Source organism: Centruroides vittatus, unplaced genomic scaffold (genome assembly GCF_030686945.1).
Source record: "Centruroides vittatus isolate TY-2023 unplaced genomic scaffold, ASM3068694v2 contig_120, whole genome shotgun sequence".
NCBI classification, from domain to species: Eukaryota; Metazoa; Arthropoda; class Arachnida; order Scorpiones; family Buthidae; genus Centruroides; species Centruroides vittatus.
In genome coordinates, this window is record NW_027120768.1 from 2,717,086 (window position 1) to 2,738,946 (window position 21,861).

Consider the following 21,861-nt stretch of genomic DNA (forward strand, 5'->3'; position numbering starts at 1 on the left):
TCGGAATGTGTTCCACCTTAATGAGAATGTTCAGCAATAAATAATTCGTGATTGACAATGACTTTCATCTAACTCAAAAGAAGAGACTACGTATGGGGAAGTGCCTACCTACCATTATACGTGCACTCCAAGTTCTGTCGTACATACTGCTCTAAAAAACTTCAGACTGTTTACAACACCACTGATTTTATTGATATGACATTTGACACCCATTTATCTCCTCAAACTCAGGACCTTTAACCACAAAAATTTAATAGCATCAATGCCCCTCGTATATGAGCCACCATGCCAAATTTCATTTCTTAATCTTTACCCCATCCCAAGATATTAAGCAAAATAGACTCCAATACACACACATCCATGGAATTTTTTCGACTTTCTTGGATTTGGGAGGTCTCAAAATATGGAGGATCAAATTTGACAAAATTTCAGTACTTCCCCTTATTATGCATACATAACTGACATAAATTTTACTTTCTCAGCTATCTGTTACATATTTGAATACTAATATTTGTAAGTAATTATCACTAGTTTATTTTATATATAAATATACTTACCATCCATCACTTCTAGATTTCTGATGCCTGTACTTTTCATTCTTCGGTGACGTTTCTTTACAATCGGAGTATCCAGTTTTGCCAACAGCGGATTGGTGCTCGGAACTGCAGGTATCAATTGGGTTTCGCTGCCATTTAATATTCCTATTTGGACAAAAAAAATTGCTGCTGTCAAAATTTAACAAAACAATTGGATATAATCTGAGTTTCTTATTTAAAATATTCTTTACGGTAGAGAAATTTACAGCATTTTGAGAAATAAAACTAAGCAAATCGTATCATAAATCTGTTTTCAAACCTTCAATTTTAGAAATTCTTAATGTGTAGAGGGAGGTCCAAAAGTCACTTAACCAAAACACAGAACCGGTTTGGAACACCTGAGTGTCATGAATGATGACACGCAGGTATTCCAAACTGGTTCTAGCCATTCTTAAAATATGTTTCAGTTGAGTGACTTTTGGCATCTCACTAACATCAATTCAATCTATATATATAGATTGGAGTGGAGAAAACGACAAGGAATAAGAAAAATTCCTCATTGTCAGGTTTTGAGTGAATGTAAAAAATAAGCCATAACTGTCTTGTACAGTACTCGTTTCTACATCTAATTTTTGTATGGTATAGAAACAAAATATGGTGGGAGGGGTGACATGTACCCTGTGATCCACTTGTATATTGCCTATTTTATCTTCCATTTCCAATGTAAAATTTAAAAAATTAGATGCTGTATCTCGGAGCATTTTACCGAAAAATATAACAACTCTACTATTGAAAAGTTTTCAATTTACCTTCATAAACAAATGTAAAATAACTCCATGTTAATCCTTCAGACTATTTTCCTTAATTCCCAGGTACTTTCAAGCCTTTTGGTTTGTTGAAAGGGATAGAAATTACAGAATTACACAAGTAATTTTCACCTGTGATAACGAGCTAAAGGACTGAAGATATTTGGTAATTAAGGAAAGTATTCAATAGGTCTACAAATAAAATGGGAAACTGGTTTTAACAATCAGAGAGTAAATTACTTAGAAACTTGACCTGGATAAAGCAGAAAATTAAGATTTCACTTGTAGAGAAAATAAGTAAAATAACTGCCAATAATAATTTCAAACCTTGTCAGATAAGCAAATGTTACATGACAAGGAGCCATGCAAGAACCAGGGGCAGAACCGAATGAATTTCCAAGAACAGAGTTCTCAAAAACAAGCAACAAATTAATTTGTCAAAACAACAAGAATAAGCAGTAATGCAGTGCTGCCAATTTGCCTAGTTAGTTTGTAACTAGTACAGAATATTCGAAAACAAATCGATCAGTATTTTGATAATCACAGAGATAGAAGTTAACGATTGATTGGAGTATTAAAATTCCTCCAGAAGCCAGATTACACAACTCAGTATCTGTATCGCCATAATGCCATTAGGATTTCTGACGGCAGAGAAAGACGCTAGTACGGTACTTGAATTGGCATGTTTACAAGTGTTCAAATACACAGCACAAAGTTGGGAATTACAAGAAGTTCTTGTGGTTCCCAACTTTGTGCTGGGTATTTGAACACTCCCATCCTACAAGAACTTCTTGTAGTTCTCGATTGCATTCGAATACTCTCATCCTAAAATTTGATTTGATTTGTAGTTAAGTTCCATTTCATATATTCTTTTTGTTTTAATTCAGCAAGTGTTCGCCCAAAATTGGACATTTAATACATCAAAAAACATTTGCATGCGACAAAAATCTTTCCAGAGAGAAGCGTGGACATATAATTAAAAAATGTAACTGCTCACACACAACCTTGAAAAGTTTATTCAACTCAAAAAAAAAAAACAGTTTTGATCACTTTTAACGATCTTTGTCACGTTTATGTTCCAAAATCAGACATAGAACATAAATAATTAAATGCAAAACATGCAAAAAAAAAAACAAAACAGTTGCTACATCTGTGATATGTAACACACTATTGGATGCTCAGAGGTCCACACAAAGTAATGCAATGCACATTTCTGCTGTTACTTTTTCGTCTTTTTTTAGGCTTATCACAGATGTGGCACATTGTAAGATTTGTTTTATATTTAAACACATCTTGCATTCGATTGTTCATGTTCATTAACATAGGTTTGTGTTCCAAAACCAAACTTTTCCAGACGAAGATCGTGGATTGTCGGGTCTGTGTTCATCAGACTCCGTCCACTCGACGTACACAAAGTTGGAAATCAACGTAGATTTTGGTCTTTTTTAAATAAATTTTGGCTTTATTTTTAAAGATCACAATGTAAATAAAAAAAGTTTTAGTAAATAAGTTAATGCTTTTACAAAATCTTTATGGATTTTCATATACAATCTTATCAAATGTCGTGCAATGCAAACCATATAAGAACAACACTAGCAGTCTAAATTAATATTTTGATAACAATTATATAATTCATAACAATATAATTTTGTTTTTATATTTCGAATTCCTACCTGTTGTTGCAGATGCATTGCAGACTACAATTGCATCTTCACTGTTAGAAGAACTCGATCTGTAGCACTGAATATCTCGAAACAAATCAAATGTCGAAGCCAGGAGGGCTTCCTTTTCATTGTCCTTACATTTATTAAATGTGGGTATGGGGAACTGGTGATGCGACCCTGGTGGTGGAGGGCAAAAATTCTTATGCCATACAGTAGATAAACCATTGGTAATCCCAATTAACAAAAATATTTATATATTATTAACATAATATAATTTTCTTACGTCTACATTACGATTAAGGTAAATATAATTTTAATATTTCATTTATATTAAATACTAAAAATTTTAAGAGAATTTTTGATATGTATTAATAATATAACAAAGAAACTACTGTTGCAAAAACCGAAAATCAGCAGAAATGGTAAAAACCTCACATTAGCGAACATTTTCCCTCATATTAATGAGCCTACGTACTTCAAATCGGGGTGATTTGGATTTAGAATGGTAAGAGCCTGAAGATATCCGTTTAATATGGAGGAAAACATTTGCCAACATGAGTTTATTTTACCATTTCTGCCAGTTTTCAGTCTCTGTGACAGTAATTTATTTAAAGTTAAGATTTTGCTAGTGTTTATTTGAATACAACAAAAATACTGTAAATAAACAAACAGAGAAGAGCTCATTTCTATGGTAACAAATTGGAAATTTTAATAAGTTTGCCATCTCCCATATGCTTTTTCATATCTACCTTAAACACAATAGTTCACATTTTTCTGTGTGTGTCAAAGGTTTTCTCGTGTAATTCTCTGTTTACTGCGTAACCTGTGTTCCTGTGTCCTTTAGTGGGGCTCTTGAGAGCACTCACTCCAGGGGCATGGATGGCAATTAGCTTTTCCTTGCTTTGTTTCTACTGTCGGCATTTAGCTGCCTTTCAACTTTGTATTTTCATTCTTTTTTCTGACTTCTTTTTCAGTCTAAATTCAGTTAGTCGTAATTGTAAGTTAGAGTAGGGACTCTTAGCTTTGTTTCCAGTTAGGATATGATAGGTTAGGGTTTGTCAGCTTTAGTCCTCTGGTTAAGTTCATCGTAGGTTATGGTAGGTTAGTTTAGTTAATAAGTAAGTTAATGTTTAAAAATAAAATAAAAATAAATAAATAAAAAAAATTGGGGTCTTGCCTGTTTGTCTCTGTCGGTCCGTTCGTCTTGTCTAGTTTGTCATTTTGTTTGTTTCCTTTTCACACTGTCTGTCTAGCTGTTAAGTACACTCAAACCTGTTTTTGTGTGGTCTTTTTTGTGCAATTTTTTTTTGTGCGGTATACCAATTTGATTGAAATTCATATACCACACAAATAAAAAATTGCACAAAAACAAGTTTGAGTGTAGTACAGTAGACCCCCTATAACATGGTAGATACGTTCCGTGTTATATGAATCCATGTTGTACAAGTCACTTAAATACATGAGCCAATCGCAGCCTGGCACATGTGCAGTTTAGGGGCTATGGCTGTTTGAAAGGTTTCCTTCCATAAAATTAATCGATTCTAATTTAACTCAACATTTCCAAATCACATATAATTTTTTGGGAATAATCCATATAAATTAAGCTATAAACAAAAAATTGTAGGATTACTTACCGAGTGTGCACCGTTCGATGACGCCATTGCTTAAGCTTGTTTTTGTCGTGGAGCAGCTCATCGAATGGCAGGCGCATGTTTCCTGATCAGCGAATTTTTTACAGAAAAATAACTTAACTTTGGAGACATCATTAATAAAAATATAATTTTTATGGCCATTGAATAATAAATGTTTTTTAGTAGGTCCACTGCTCGTTTAAACTCAACGGTTTGTACAATATCCGCTATTGGTCCAGATTCAACCGATCCTGTTGCAACACGAGTCGGTGATGACTTTTACCGTGTTATACAAACACGATCGCAATTTTTTCGCCGTGTTATATGAATCCGTGTTATATGAACCTGTGTTATAGGGGAGTCTACTGTATTAGGATTTGCAATCGTGTTCAGTTTTATTCATATTAAGTAGATATGTCTTCATACTAACAGCTACTTGGCACTAACTTCTACACTTAGCTATTCATGGCAGCATTCAATTATTAGTGTTTGCCACACTCAGGTTTTCTTTTAGACCCTTCAGGGACTACGGCCTTGCAGCATAAAAACTGCACGCCAACATCAAACATAGAGGGTACTGTAGCCATATGTACGCTGTTCAGAGGGATCCTATCTTTCTCTACTGTCTATCTCCTCTCCCTCCTTCTGCCCCCCTTTCCCTTACCCTCTTTTCTGCTGGCTAAACACTTCGTGTATAACCGATGTCTTTCTTGTATGTATGTATGAGTAACCATTTGTATATTTTCACAAAGCCATTTAGCTCTACACTGACATATTCATTATGCCATGTCCACAATGAATGTTTTAGCGATACAGTTGCTCCACTAAAGCATTTGTTGCCTTCTTAAGCCAGATTTAAGTTCTCGAGTGTGGCATCTGATTATATATGAGTATTATCTGTTCGCAGGAGTCGCGATCCTATGTGTGTGTGGTGTATTCGGCTCCGTTTTTCATCGATGTTTTCTACGGTTCTGCTTATCGGATCTTTGAAATTTAACCACCGCTGGATAGATCTTTTTACCAGCTCTCCGTAAGTGTTTTACTTTTTAATTTTGGTTAACGCTTTTTTGTTTTATAAGCGTTTTTGTTTTCGGCTTTTGTCGGCCCGCATCGGGCTCGTTATTTAGTTTCCGCTCGGTCCGGTGACGGTTTTAGGGGGCCCGCGTGCTCTTCTACGCGCCACCCAATTTTGGTTGCCATAGTATCTTTTTTTGCCGAGTTATTCGGTTTTTTCTTTGTCACCGTTAGACAAAGATCCTCGTGGTCGCCGCTCGGTCGTCTTAGCCACTCGGTGTGTTTCAGCCGCTGCGGCGTTTCTTCTGCGCCGGGCTTCGTCTATCTTTACCGGACATTTTCGAGACGGCGTTGGTGTTACTCTCACCCGCTGTCAGTCGTGTAATTTTCTTTTTTAATTTCTTTTATTTTTCCTTGTGCTAGTCGTGTTTCGCCGTTCAGCGTGTTACAGCCGCTTCGGCGTTTCTTCAGTGTCGGGCTACGGCACGTTAGTAGGCTTGGTTCGTGTCATCTGTGGTGCTTGTCTTGCGCATCCTCGGCCCACGCTGTCGTGTTTTGCTTTATTTTCTTTTTTTCTCATCACCGGACGTCATTCGCCGTTTGGCTTATCTTGTAGCCGTTCGGCGTAGCTAATCTTGTCGGCGGGGCTCAGCTTATCGGCGTAGCTATTCAAGTCGGCAGGGCTCAGCTAATCGGCGTAGTTTTAGCCGATCGGCGTTTCCTCTGTTTTATTGTTTTTTCGGGGTCTATTCTTATTCGCATCTTCAATGGAGGACCCGAAGGTTATCCTCGAGTCGCTGGGGGACTGTTCTTCTCAACCACCCGCCAGTACATCGGCAGATAGTGAAAATGAAGAAGACACACCCTGTACCTGGGATTCTGATGAAGATATTCTCAAGGAAGCTAATGTTAGTCTAGGGAGGATCATGGAGCTTGTCCCAGAGTCCACCAACTCCACTGTGCGAAAACACGAAAGGGCTGAAGTCAGGAAACGAGCTGCACGAATGTTCGCAGCTATTCATCAGATGTATGGAATGCTCAAAGAACTGAGATCCAAAACTTCTCAAATTTTAACACCAGCTACTGTCTCCAAAACCTACGCAGATATCGTCAGCTCAGGAGCTAAGCAAAGTAACACCACTAAAACAATTACTAGATCTCTATCTTCTAAGATACAGCAGGAAGGCAGTGGGGGGACACACGCTGTTTTGGTGTACCCCAAAGCAGAAGACCAAGATACAAACGAAAACCCGGATAAATTAATCAACACTCTGAAAGAAGCCATCCAACCACACGAGTTGGGGATTAGCATCAAACGAGTTTACAAAGTTAAAAACCAAGGGATCTGTATAAGGGTTCAAAATAATAAAGATGGAGAAACACTTAGGGAAGCTATAGAAGGCATCCCTTCAATTAAAGAAAAAGTTAAATGCCATGTTACAGAGGGCCGTAGACCTCGAATCATTCTCTTAAACGTCCCAAATTCGGTCGAAGAGCAATATCTAATACAGACTCTATATAAACAAAACAACATATGGATGGGCCACACCTTAGAAAGTTTCACTCAACAATGCCGCATTAGTACGGTGTTCAATAAGGGACGTACAAAAGAAAACTGCAGACACATGGTGTTATCGGTTACTCCAGCAATACGTAGCCTTATCATAAATAACCGTCACCTCTCGTTGTCTTGGGCCACGGTGCGGGCCGATGACTTTATCCCGGTCACCAGATGCTACCGCTGCTGCGGCTTTAATCACCTAGCAAAGGACTGCCAAGAACTAACTCGATGTAGCCACTGTGCCAAGTCGCACAAATTCAACGAGTGCACAAAGAGACACAGCACCCCTTGCTGCACTAACTGCAACAATTACAACAAAGAAGTAACTGCAAACAAAAGGGTTCCAGCAAATCATAACGCTTTTAGTCAGGATTGCACTATTCTACAAAAAATAAAAACGCAACGAATTCAACAAACTGATTATGGGGTGTAATCAAACCAACATTAAAACTCAGCCTTCTATCAACACCCTGACTCATACCGGTAGCCCAAGCATGCATTCAACTGCTATGTGCAACTTCCGTCTCACACTCCTCACCATCAACACTCAGAGGTCCAAGGCCGCTTCTTCGTTCGTTAAAAAAATGGTGGACGATCATAAAGCCGACATCGTTCTCATACAGGAACCCTACCTTGTCAACAACTCAATTGTCCGGTTTGGGAAATGGAGAGTTCACCCCCCCTCAGAACTTCTGTAGCACTATCAAAGCGGGAATACTCATTTGCAGCAAAAACATCATAGCCAACTTCTGCCCAGACCTCAGCACCGATCACATCACTACCGTTCTGCTTACTCACGGCAATAACCGCCTTTATCTCTCATCAGTCTACTGTTCACCAAACGATGACATACACCATCTGATTGATGAAATGCAGTACATACACCCCAAAATTAGTGCTTTCCCCTGGGTTACTTCTGGGGATTTCAATGCAAAATCCCCAGTCTGGCACAGCCCAGAAGAAGACCCCCGCGGTTTTTCTATTTGCGAGTATATGTCAAGGAACCAAATTGTTTCCTGCAATACCAGCCCACTCCCGATCTTCTGCACTCGTGGGAAAAGTTGGGTCGATCTGTGCCTAGCTAATGACAAGGCCCACAAGCTCGTCACCTATTGTAGCACTCTGGAAGAAAATAGCTTGAGTGACCATAGGTACATTAAGACTTACATTAAAACCAGCAACCCTATAAATATCAATAACAACATCACAATCAGGAAGACTAACTGGACCACTTTTCAAGATCTCTTCAAGCAGTTCTGGGCAACCCCAATTCAGGGGATCCTCTCGGACATTACCAACGTTGAGGAGCTAGCCGACCATTTAACCACTTCTATATTGAACTCTTACCACTACTCTACCACCATAAAAGAGATAAATCATAGTAATGCACCATGGTGGAACAACACGCTTAATAGACGAAGACGCAATGTCAGGCGCCTTTATAGGCTTTTTAAAAGAGAAAACAACCCAACGCTCAAAGAGATCAAAAAGACAAACTACCTTGAAGAGTTTCGCATCTATAAAACCGAAATTAACACAGCGAGGACGCAGGCATGGAAAAAGTACTGCAGCGAGATTGGCAATAAGAGCGCATGGAGTGATCCCTATCACACGGTGCTTAAGCCAAGAAAAGCTACAAGTATCCCTGTTAATATCAAAAGGGAGGATGGTACATTTACATCAGAGCTTTCAGAAGCCTATAAACACCTTCTCGACACACATTTTCCTTTGGATGATTCCAGCAAAGACAACTACACTCAAACTAGCATCAGGAATAGTGTCTTAACTCATCCAAACTCTAACAACGATGTCCCTTTCACTTTTGCCGAAGTCCGTGCAGCAATTTTCACCATGCGCAACAAGAAGGCCCCAGGTGTTGATGGGATTACACCCCTCATGGCTAAAAAGGCATACGAAGCAGTTCCTATCGCCTTTGTTTACACTTACAACAAATGCCTTGAAAACCAACAATTCCCCACCTCCTGGAAAAACGCTGCAATCAAGTTCATCCCTAAAGTCGGCAAAGCAACACCAGATAAGGCGACCGACTTTAGGCCGATTAGTCTTTTACCAGTCTTGGGCAAAGCCCTAGACGGGCTCATAATCAACCGTATTAACCACTACCTCTACTGCAATAACCTCCTCCATAATAACCAGTTCGGCTTCGTCCCAAAAAAGTCCACCTACCACGCCCTACATCATGCCATGCAATTCATCGCTAAGGCCTGGGACATCAATCACCATGTGCTCATGGTTTCTATTGATTACAGTAATGCTTTTAATTCACTCTGGTGGCCATCACTTCTAAGCTCTCTCAAGCGGCACAAATGCCCTAGCAACCTTTATAACATCCTGAAAGACTATCTCAACAACAGGTCTGTAGGAAGTTATGACCTAGACCCACCGATTATACAAAATATGACGCGCGGCTGCCCGCAGGGCTCTAGGTCGGGCCCAGGGCTATGGAACATTATGTATGACGAGCTTCTTCGAATCAATCCAAGCAACATCAGCGTGCCCTGGGTCCTTCAGGGCTATGCGGATGACACCCTTCTGATGCTCTCGGGCAGAAATAGTGAAAAGCTTCAGGAGGAAGCTAACAAACTTTTAAACGTCATTCACACTTGGAGCGACAACAACAAGCTTACAATCAATACAGACAAGTCAATCTGTATGCTAATGTCACGGGGGCGCCAGCTACAGAAACCCCCCTCCTTAAAGATAAACGGCATAAAAATCAAGCACACGAACGAACTAAAGTATCTCGGCTTAATTCTAGATCAAGGCCTCAAATGGAATTATCACATTGACCATGTCTGCAGTAAAGCGGCCAAATTAGCGAACCTTTTGTGCTATCTAGCTGGTAAAAACTGGGGGCTTAATGTTAACAACCTAATCCACATTTACAAGCAGGCCATAGAGCCTATTATCCTGTATGGCACGCCGATCTGGGGAACAGCTGCTTCCCGGGCTCATATCAAACGCGCCCTTGACAAAGTCCAACGAATCTGCTTACTTCGCATATCCGGCGCTTATAGGACATCACCAACGGCATCGCTGCAAGTTATTACTGGTCTCCCTCCGCTCTTCCTCAGGGCCCAAGCCATCATGGCTTTGTGGAGGTTAACCCACCTCAACATGACCACTCAAAAAAAGAAAGATTTCATCAACTACCTCCGCATTGGCCTCTTGCCAAACCTTGATATGGACTCGCTCTTTAACCTAAATTGTAAAACCCGAACTAAAACTTTTTATCCATCACCTCTTCACCCGGCCAAGCAGCCCATCATCTACATCAACAACGACCTCGGCACGTCCTTCTCCACTCAAATCGTCTATACTGACGGTTCTAGGTCCAAGGACGGTGTGGGAGCCGGCCTGGCCCACTACTCTACCCACAACAATACATTTATCCACCGTGAAAGCTTCCACCTTGCCGGCCACTGCACTATAATGCAAGCCGAGCTTTATGCAATCTACAGAGCCCTTCAGTACGTCAACACCTCCCGCAACCTCAGGAACAGCCGCATTGTCATCTGCTCTGATAGTCGTGCTGCTCTCCTTAGCCTCAACACCAACAAAAGTGGCGGCAATCTCCAGAGGCTCATCATCCAAGAATTGATCAAATGCAACAACAGGGTCATTTTCCTATGGACCCGATCCCACGCCGGCGTCATAGGAAATGAAGAAGCAGACCGCCTTGCAAAAGAGGGGGCCTCCAACTCATCTATACTCGCCTACGATGACATTCCTTTAATAGCAACAAAACACCTAATTCAAGACACGGCCTTTGGCATCTGGCAACGCCTGTGGGATGAAGGTAATACAGGCAGAACCACCTACAGCTTTTTTCCGAACATCCATAACAGACTAAAACTAAACTACGTCACAGTTAACTTTATCACCAGCCAGCTGTTCACCAATCATGGCAACTTTCAAGGATATCTACACCGGTTCGGCCACAGTGACACCCCCCACTGCCAGTGCGACAACACTGTCTGTTCAAGACAACGAACATCTAATATTCAAGTGCAGCAAGTTCGACCATCTGAGGTATAACCTATTCAGGACGGTCATACAGGAAGGCCATAACTGGCCATGTGAACTCAGTGAACTAGTGCACAATAAGAACACTTATAAGGAACTCATGGCTTTTATCGAAGCCACAAAAGCTCTGGACTTACGTTTAAACTCCTAGCACTTCTCGCGTTTATTACTGTTTACACTTTATTTCTGTTAGTACTCATCTACTGTTACGAGTTCTCTAATGTCACGTGTCCTTATATTTACTGTAAATTTTGCATGTATTTTATTTTATGTTACTGGTATTAATCTTATTTTTTTTTTTTTTTTTTTTTTTTTTTGTATTATTCGACCCGCGATTTAATTTTTCGCAGACTCACACTCTGCGTCTTTATGTATACTTTTTTATTATATTATTCATTAATATTGTCATAATTTTCTCAACTCGGCAAATGTTAGCCGCAGTTTCTGTACGCATGGAAAATGTCCATGTTTTGTAAATATGTATATAATTGCTTTTTAAATAAACACTCGGTGCGGCTCATGACCTCCCCTTCCTCTTATCACTTCTTTTCAAACTCTTCACCCCCTTTCGGCCTCTGCCAAAGCAACTTTCTCTTAAACTAACTCCTTCTCATTTCTTTTCATCCCCTTCGAGGATATACCTATGAGTAATGCCTCCTATCACCTTTATAATAATCAATAATCTATAACCTATATATGAGTATTAAATTATACAAACATGTATATTTAAACAGGGTGAGTCAAAAGTCCCTTCCTTTGCACCCTTTCATTCCAGAAGTACTGAAGACATATTAATTTTGTTAATGTAGTGACATAGAAAATCATGCATGGAGAATCTGATGGAACCTTTCTTGTTGACCTTAATGATTTTCAAGGTCACTTACCGAATATAAATCACCACAGAGGAACCTTGAATTACATATTACATTCTAAAAATTGTCACATGTAATCTCGCATTCCATCTGTGCAATTTTTCATTGCAAACAATATCAAGCAACGTGATTTGGTGTTAACTTGCTTGTAGAATTGGTCCTCAGTTTAGTGCGATGCTTGATTTAATATCAATTATAAAAGCAAATGGACAGCGGCACTAAATTAAGGTTTGACCATATATCAAAATAATAAAGATATTGGCAAGAAATGTCCAAAACAGTTTTTAGAAGTATATGCATTAATAAATTAAGAAAATTTGTTAAAGAAATGTATACGAGAGTTAAACAGAAATTAGCAGTATTAATTTCATACTAAGTTAGTTTATTATGATTGGCATTTCAAGAAAGAAGATGAAACACTCCACCACCAGGAATAAATACAAAAGCACCACCATAAATGTTAATAAGTTGTATATTAAAAATATAGTGAAAGAAGATTGTATACAGTAACTTTTCCAGGTAAATTAAATGCAGAAAAGATTCAGAATTTAAAATCAAATACTTAGGTTCACAAACATAATGTTTGTACAAAAGTATTTGATGTTTGTGAACCTATTTGTTTTAACAATGTGTATGGACATGATTTTAAAAGGTCTTCTTAGTGCCCACAAGGCACTAAGAGGGCCTTTTAATTGTGGGTTTTTCCAGCCCACAATGGAGGCAACAAGCCAGAGAGATTCAATTATTCACCCAAGAAATTTATGAACCAACCCCAGCAAGAATCTCGGAGTGGCAGGCTAGTTCCTTTATTGTAACCTTGGCTATCTAGACGTCCACAAAGTGCATTTTTCACTGAAAAGAGTGTTAGTACATCTAAAAAGTTAAATATACAAATAAAATAAAATGCAATGTGACAAAATGAGTTGAGTGTTTAGTAAAAGCCAAGATAATGCATGAAATATTAATTTTTAGCAGTTAATAAAGCTATAACAACATTTAATAAAATATTTTGGAGCAGGGTATATACTGTATATTTCATTTATCAAGATTCAAAGAAGTTGATATATATTTTAATTCTTTATAACAGTGTTTTATCTTTATGAAAATAATTTAATACTGGAGCAAAGTTTTAATGAAATATGTTTTCGGATTTTTTGTCTTTTGGAACACCACTTAACAAAAATTTAGAATTTGATTTAAAAATATAAAATACAAAGCACTTACATCTACAGCATAATACTCAGACAGTATAATGTCAAACATGAATGGAAAATGGTGTTAACTTTAACTAATATGCAAAATAAGAAAGAATAGTAAGGGAAACCAATATTGACTAAAACCTGTGGCCTTTTGTGGTTTTTACTGTGGCTTGGCAAAATACGGGGTCTTCCAAGAAGAATTTTACCATTTTAAATTGCTCTAATTATGTTAATAACAGTGTATGATGCTGGGTGGTGTTATATTGATTGGTGTACAATGCATACTTCATGGGTACATGAGAAGTAGACACTATATGCCAATTGATAGAGTAATCATTCAAGTTTCATTTACCATCTGCATTCGAATGTCTTTTGTGTTCTGCAGTTTGCCAAGTTGCATTTCATAATGACGAACAATTCCGAGTAATCTGCAGGGGCCATGAAAGGAGTAACAACAGACATGCCATAGCGAGCGTGGGAAGAATTTCAGTACGGGTTGGACGTGTGCCATGAGACACGAGGTGCATGCATTGAGAAACTGTAATGGACAAATGTGAAACTAGACAGTTTTCTGATATTTTAATGTACATTAGAACATTCTCGGATCATAATTAACATAATTACGTTAATTTAAAATGGCAGCATTCTTTTTGGAAGACCTGTAAAATGAATTGAAATTTTTTTTTTTAAATTTATTTTCATACAATACACTTGAAATTGATAACATGCCTAACTGTTCACTATAAATCACAGTAACAAGCATTTTCATTCTACAGTTAGTGACAACGAATCTATGAAGCGAAGCTGCAATAACAAATTACGGTAGATAACAAAAATCAAACAAATGTCAAGTTTCATATGAATAATGATTTACAATTTGTACTGGTCTTTCCTGTGACAGATTCTGAAAATTAGAGACATTCTATGCATAATATTTAATAAATTATGATAAACCTTAATTAAAATTTGACATTGCTGATAATTATAATAATCAGTTATTCATAATTTAATTTTGTATCCTCACTTTGCCATTAAAAAGGAATCACAAATGAAAACATGCAACTATGCCAAACTGGTCTAAAAGTAACCTTAGTTAACTCAGTTATGGGCCATCTTAAGTATATAAAAATATGAAATTATAAAAATGTATATGCATAATTTATTTAATTTTAAATATATGCTATCAAATTAGTAGAGTCTTTCCCCCATATATCATACTTTTCTCAATAGCAACAGAGTCATACTGGTCATCTATGTCAGTGATTCTTAATGGGGGCCGCGGCCCCAGCCCCTGGGGGTCCGTAAGAAGTTTGCCAGGGGCCACAAAATTATTCAAAATTTCCTTCAGAATATAATTAAAAAAATATTGATGTATAACCGAATATCGTATTGAAAAGTGAAATAACAAAGATAAAGTTTTCCTATTTAGTTTTTTTTATTTATTTTTTATTTCTTCCTACATACAACTTTGTTAGTACAGAAGAAATAAATGTAAATATGCTACTTACACTAAGCTGTGTGGTGTGAACTCATTATTCAGGGGGGGAGTCAACTTATCAGAATTCTAAAAAGTGTGAAACAGAAAAAGTGTGTTGATTTATCCAGTGGTGACGAGTTAAATGATGTTGAGTAAACCGAGGTTTTTAAGGTTAATAACATTAATGTCTATGTAAGTTGGCCGGGACCACAAAAAATTGACTACGTAACCAACAAGTGATGAGTTATCTGGGTGTCGACTTATGCAGAGTTGACTGTAATTATGAAAAATAGTAGGCTTTGAAAATTTAAATATTTTTGCAAAAGATATGCAAAATCTTTACACAAGTTGTGGGTGTTTTAGTTTTAGTTTAGTTTTAGCATTGACTTTGGATCGATTTATCGACATGTTTCTTATTTTATTTTCTGTTAAAAATTAATGAGTTTTCATGTTTAATTGTGAAGTTTGAATGTTATTTAAATAGATAATGAAATAATAAAGTTATGATTTACATTTATTATATAAAAAATTAAGCAATAATAAAAAAATTAATTTATTATAGATAATTTAACAAATATAAATTATTATTAAAAAAATGGGGGTCACAAAAAAATTATGAAATATTTGGTGGGCCATGAGTATAAAAAGGTTAAGAACCACTGATCTATGTAACTCCATTCTGGGAAAAAAATTTTTGAATTGAAATCACATGACCTCTAGTCTAGATCGGAAGTTCGTATATAGTTAATCAGGGCCTCCTGCCCCTAAGCTTTCAATATCTGGTCTCCACTTCCATCTATCTAACTCTGTTTTCAAGATTAAGGAAGGACAGACAGAAAACAGTGGGAATTTATAGGTTTACAATTTTTTTATATTGCAGCCCAATGATGATAAAGCTCCTACTTAGCTATTTAATCAAGACAATTTGGAAAAAGTTTTCAAGTGCAGTTTATTAAGTTGTGAATTTTTTGTGTGGAAAATGAGTGAATATTTTGTTTTATGTTAAGCCAACACAAAATTTCACCCATTAAATGGTGTCAGAGTTTTGAAATAAAAATGGATTTTTGGTCTCGAGAATGGTGTTAGATGAAAGTCAAGACTGGATACGGAAAGCTTACGGGCAAGAGGACCCAATTAACTATATATAAACTTCTGCTTTGGGATGGAAGACATATTATTTCAATTCAAAAATTTTTTCCCTAAAGGATTTAGATACATGACCGGCATGACTTCGTTGTTAATGGAGAAAGTATGATGTACAGGGGCAAGACAATACCCTGTACAAGTGCAATGTGACAATGTTTTTGCATTTTGGCAAATTTTTCCAATTGAAATCTAAGGCTTAGCCAAGACACTACTCCATTTTATTGTAATAGCCATAGTAGTAATTTTCTGCTGAAAATTTAATTTCCTTGAAATCTTGTTTGTACCATCAAGTTGGTTGGAGTTTTTTGGCACGAGAGCAATATAAGCTATGCCGTGCCATGTCAATTGTACGATTGATGTGGCACGGTATTCTGCATCTCTGAAATGTTCTAATCACAATATATGTCTATTTATTTAAACTCATTCTATTAACTCTGTCCTGTGTGCACAAAAGCAGTCTTTATAATCATACTCATTGTAGGTCTGTAGGTCCGGGCCCATAATGGCCAGATGTATACAGACTCGAACCCGGGTTCTTTGGAGTTCTAGGCTTACACCTTTATTGGCTCGGTAATAATTTATAATTTTACAGTAATTTTCTGACACTTTCAAATAATGTAAAATTTATTTATTGAGACAGACTGAATTTCAGGAATATAATACAAAATGTAAGAAATTATAATACAATTTCTATCTAGGATCATGTATTACTTAAGTCTTATAGTGTATTAAATACAAAAAATGATACAATGTAATTATCAAAGATTTCATTAATGTTATCATTCATTTATAAAATAAATGAAGCATATTACATACCTCCAGCTATTGATAAACTGCTGACATCAGAAACTAATTCATTGACCTGTTGCGAAGAAGGGCTAGGAGTAGCTCCTTGTGGTCTCATACTTCGGGGCTTTTGACCGGGAATTTTCACAGTAGTGTGCATCAGAGGAATTTCTTTTCCGTGAACGTCGTCCATGTAATCCTGTAAAATAGAATAGTAATAAATATTATCAATCATAAAACAATCCAAAAATGTTTGAGTTCCTGTAACCTACTTTATTGAATTTCTGCATTATGTATTTTTCATCCCGAGTATTTTCAAACTGCCAAAGTCTGTTTTTGGGAGCACCAAACCTCAAAGAACAAACAATTCTCTTGTTTTGTTTTTCGAGGTTTGGTGCCTTGGACTTTGGCAGTCTGAAAGTGCTCAGGATAAAAGTAAATTAAGGATTACTATAATGAAGTAAGTTTTTAGTATTACACTATCAATTATAAACTAAATAATAAAAAATCTGGCAATGAGTTGCTTAACTTTCCCAGGAACATTTACTGTGTGACACCATCTATTATGATATTTTATTAAAAAAGACTTTTTGCCATTTTATAATAATTAAAAATATAAAAAGCTAAATTTTGAGAGTAGCGATGACTTTTATAGAAAACTGTAAATGTTAATAACAATGAAATTTTCCTCAAGTCTGACCCTACTCAAGATACAACATGCAACCCACCTCTATCTCCCCAACCATGCTCCATGCTCCAAAATTTAATAGCAACAATGTACAAGTTACAAGTTACCATGCCAAATTTTGTTTCTTAATCTTCATCCCCTCCTGAGATATTACATGAAATAGATGCTCACCTACACACACACACACAAGGGTCAAATCTCATACGATTACAACACTCTCATGTAATGTTATAACGGCAGGGAAAGTAAAATGGGAAATTGTTTGAAAATTCTTATAAATTACAGTTATAAAAGAATATTTCAAATGCTAAAAGACAGTTACAGAATATTAAATATAGCAATTAACTTTGCTTCTAATCTAAATTCTGAAGTGGTTCTTATGCTTTTATGATTAATGGAATTTATAAACATCATTTTTCCAAATTACTGCCAAATCATCTTTGTACTCAAACTTAGTTTAATGTAGTTCACCACAAAAATAAAATAAATCCTATAAGTACAGAGTGGACCTAAAATCACTGAACCAAGACATATTTCAAGAAGTAATAGTAGTCCAAAGTGCATGGCTGCAGGAGTATTTGATTATGACAACACAAATACAATATTTGTATTTGCAATATATATTTTGTGTACAGCTACCATCATAGGAAGTACCTTTACACTTTACAGAATATATTACATAAAAAACAGTAAAAACTTATTAGTATAGAACTGAAATTAATAAAGACAGTGTAAAAATGAGTGAACAAACATGGCTCTAACAAAATATATATACAACTAGTTGTATTCAGTTCAATATCTGATGTTAAATTACAAGTAAACAGGGAAGATAAAAATAGCAAATAAATTTTTTTACATAAAATTTATTAATATAAGATAGACAATATCGTCACAAGATTTGGCCACTCCTATCGGGTGAGAGTAAACTTGTGAAAGTAATACATACCAAGCTTATAAAGGAAATTGTATGAGTGTAACAGAACCACAGTAAAGGTCTAGAAGATCCACAGTTTGGCCATCACAGATATAAGATGTAAAATTTCTTGGTACGTAACATTTTTTATGTAAATATCTTCACGGGTATTCGTTTCTGCATTAGTTTGCATGCAGAAATGAATAGTTAGTAACAAATTAGTCAACGATATTTAATCAAACATTTTCATTTTTTTCTCGTCTACCCATAGGAGTTCGTCTTCACTTAAGTACCGTTTAATTTTAATTAATGGCATCAGTTTTCCGAACCAAAATTTAATTTAGAATAATCTTTCTCTAAATAATAAAATTGAAAATCAATAAAAGAATGTCAACTCGAAAACTTATAATATACCAGAAGGGAGCAAGTTCAACGACTGGAATGGAGGGAAGAGCACCACTAAGGCAACGGCAAAACTGGGCATATTTTTGTTTCTAATTATTTTAAATGAAATTAAACAGTGAAATAAATACAACAAGGCTACTCTAAATTAAATACACTTCAAAATGATGTATGAAATGCAAGCATAATTTGTATGCAAGTACTTTAACAAAGTGGAAATAGATTTTGCCTTAGCATATTCTGTACAGCAGGGATGAGCAACACGCGGCCCACGGGCCGCTTGCGGCCCGTTAAACATGTTTATGCGGCCCGCCAAGCATTTCTAAAATTGAATTTATTTTATCAACTTTCTCCCATCAATATATTGTTATAAAATTAATTATAACAAAATGGTAGTACATACTAAACCGAAACAATTTTTTGTGACGAGTTACCCACTTGTCGGCGACTTGTTCAACCATGCAATACGAACGCGCCACGTCTGCGTGATTTTTTGTGACAAGATACACACTTGTTGGCGACTTGTTCAAACATGCAATACAAACGTGCCGCGTCTGCGTGATTTTTTGTGACAAGATACACACTTGTCGGCGACTTTTAAACATGCAATACAAATGTGCTGCGTCTGTGCTTGTTTGTGTTTGCTTCTGTCACACAATCAGTCAGACTGGTAAGCTGTTAACTAGCAATTTTAGCAATTCTTGTGTTTCTTGAAAGGCGTGAGTGCAATATTATTGTCAAAAAGGTAATATTAGAGTTTTTTTTATTCAAAATTAAGTTTTCCTAAAAATTTTTTTAACTTTCAAATTTTTAATCCATAATAGCATGTCGGAAAAGCAAACAAAAAAACGGAAGGTTGCGGATGAGCACAGGCATTTCCAAGAAAAGTGGAAATTTGATTATTTTTTCACTTTCGTCAAAGATAAAGCTGTATGCTTAATATGCTCAGAGACTGTGTCGACATTAAAAGAATATAACATAAAAAGGCATTACGATACAAAACATGAACAACAATATAAAAACTTAACAGGACACTCCGGATAGATAAGTTTAATCAAATGGAGAAAAACTTGGAAAACCAACATGCTATTTTTAAAAATCAAGCTATTTTATCAAATATGGCAGTAAAGGCTAGTTTTGTTGTCAGTCAAATACTGGCAAAAAAAAATGAAACCCTTTGTAAATGGAGAGATGATAAAAGAATGTCTGACTGCTGTTGCAGAAATAGCATTTCCTGATAAAATAAATATTATTTCAAACATTAGTTTATCAAGATTCACCATTGCAAGGAGAATCGAAGACTTGTCCGAGAACATAGCAACCAGGCTTCGTGAACGCATTTGCAAAATTCGAATACTGTTCTTTGGCACTTGATGAGAGCTGCGATATTAGCCATACAGCACAACTGGCTATATTTTTACGTGGTATTGACACCAAATTTAATATTACCGAAGAATTATGTTCACTGATTCCAATGCAAGGGACTACAACCGGCAAAGACCTGTAGGATGAAATAAAGTCTGTGTTAGAAAATTTTTTAATTTCATTAGAAAAGATTATTGGTATATCGACAGATGGAGCACGAGCAATGTCAAGCATGGAGGTAGGAGTATCGGGAAGGCTATTTCAAGACATTAAGGTCACAGGAAGGGAAATATTCGTTAACCACTGCATAATTCACCAGGAAAATTTGTGTGCGAAAAGATTGAGTTTGCCAAATGTCACAGTACCAATAATTAAACTAATCAATTTTATAAAGTCGCGTCGCATTAAAATCACCATGAATTTAAAGAATTCCTGAAAGATTTAGAAACTGAATATGGCGACATGGTTTTTAATACCGAAGTATGTTGGCTTAGTAGAGGTGCAATGCTAAAAAGAGTATACAACTTAAAAAGCGAAATACAATTGTTCTTGGATATGAAGGGATATGCCTTTCCTCATTTTGGTAATAAACAATGGATGTGCGATTTTGGGTTTCTTATCGACATGACTCAGCATCTCAATGATCTTAATGTGGAACTTCAAGGCAAAGGACAGTTTATTCACAATTTGTATGATAAAATTCAGGGCTTTGAGCACAAATTAAAATTGTGGAAACAGCATCTTTTGCAGAATAATGTGTCTCACTTTCCACATTTAGAAAAAAAAACGTTACTACTTCTCAAAAATACGCACAATATATAGACATTTTAATCAACGAATTTCAATTACGATTCCAAATGTTCAAAGCTGAGAAGACAGCGGTTTCCATGAAAATGTTTTCCTCACCATTTAATATCGATGTGGATACAGTTCCCGAAGACTTTCAAATGGAAGTGATTGACATGCAGAATAATACCGATTTAAAAAATGTATTTTTCTCAGTAAACATCGAAAATTTTTATAAATCTTATGTGAGCCCTGAGAAATTTCGGCTTTTGACAAAAAATGCAAATCAAATGATGTCTCTGTTCGGAAGTACGTATGTTTGCGAACAATTATCTTCAACCATGAAATTAATCAAAAATGACCACCGATCAAGACTGAGTGATGCACAATTAGAAAGCTGCATATGTGTAGTTACCTCATCAATTCCGGCTGATATTAATCAGCTTGTATCAAAAAAACAGTGCCAAATTTCTCATTAAAAATTTCAAGTAAATTCGTTTTTCTGTTCTTTTCTTGTTTGTTTTTATTTTGCATTAAAATTTGTATATGAAATCTTTACTTTTTTTTAAATTTTATATTTTTTTATTCTAATGTTTATTATAAATAAAGTTTTGTAAATTATTAATAAGTGTTACTTTATGTGCTGCCCGCCAAAAAATTTTAAAATTTAAATTGGCCCGTTGATTAAAAAGGTTGCTCACCCCTGCTGTACAGTAATAACTCGAGTTATGTAACACATGACTTACGTAAAGTTCTACGGTCCACATTACTTACATAACTCAGGGAATTACTGTATATATACTGTAGATAAATGGGAAGAAAAAGCAGGTTAGAAATTAACCCTTTCCATGCGGTTAGCTACCGATCGGTATGTATCACGTGACTTCTTCGTTTATCGGTGATGCGAAACTTACCGATCGGTAACAATTAAAAAATTCGATTAATTTGCGCTATATTCGAGTTTTCCA

General features: G+C 36.2%; 1 protein-coding gene across 3 annotated transcripts in view; it reads right to left on the bottom strand.

The window, feature by feature from the left end:
* LOC136984878 (centaurin-gamma-1A-like) overlaps positions 1-21,861 on the bottom strand; it is a 49,405-nt gene that overhangs the window by 12,266 nt on the left and 15,278 nt on the right. For 2 of the 3 annotated variants that reach the window (XM_067282021.1, XM_067282029.1), the window contains 3 exons: positions 16,770-16,938; positions 3,016-3,183; positions 558-701 (listed from right to left, as the gene is read on the bottom strand). In XM_067282021.1, coding sequence (XP_067138122.1) covers positions 558-701; positions 3,016-3,183; positions 16,770-16,938 — 481 coding nt within the window. The remainder of the gene's footprint in view (positions 1-557; positions 702-3,015; positions 3,184-16,769; positions 16,939-21,861) is intronic. The other variant, XM_067282037.1, reaches the window with a different exon arrangement.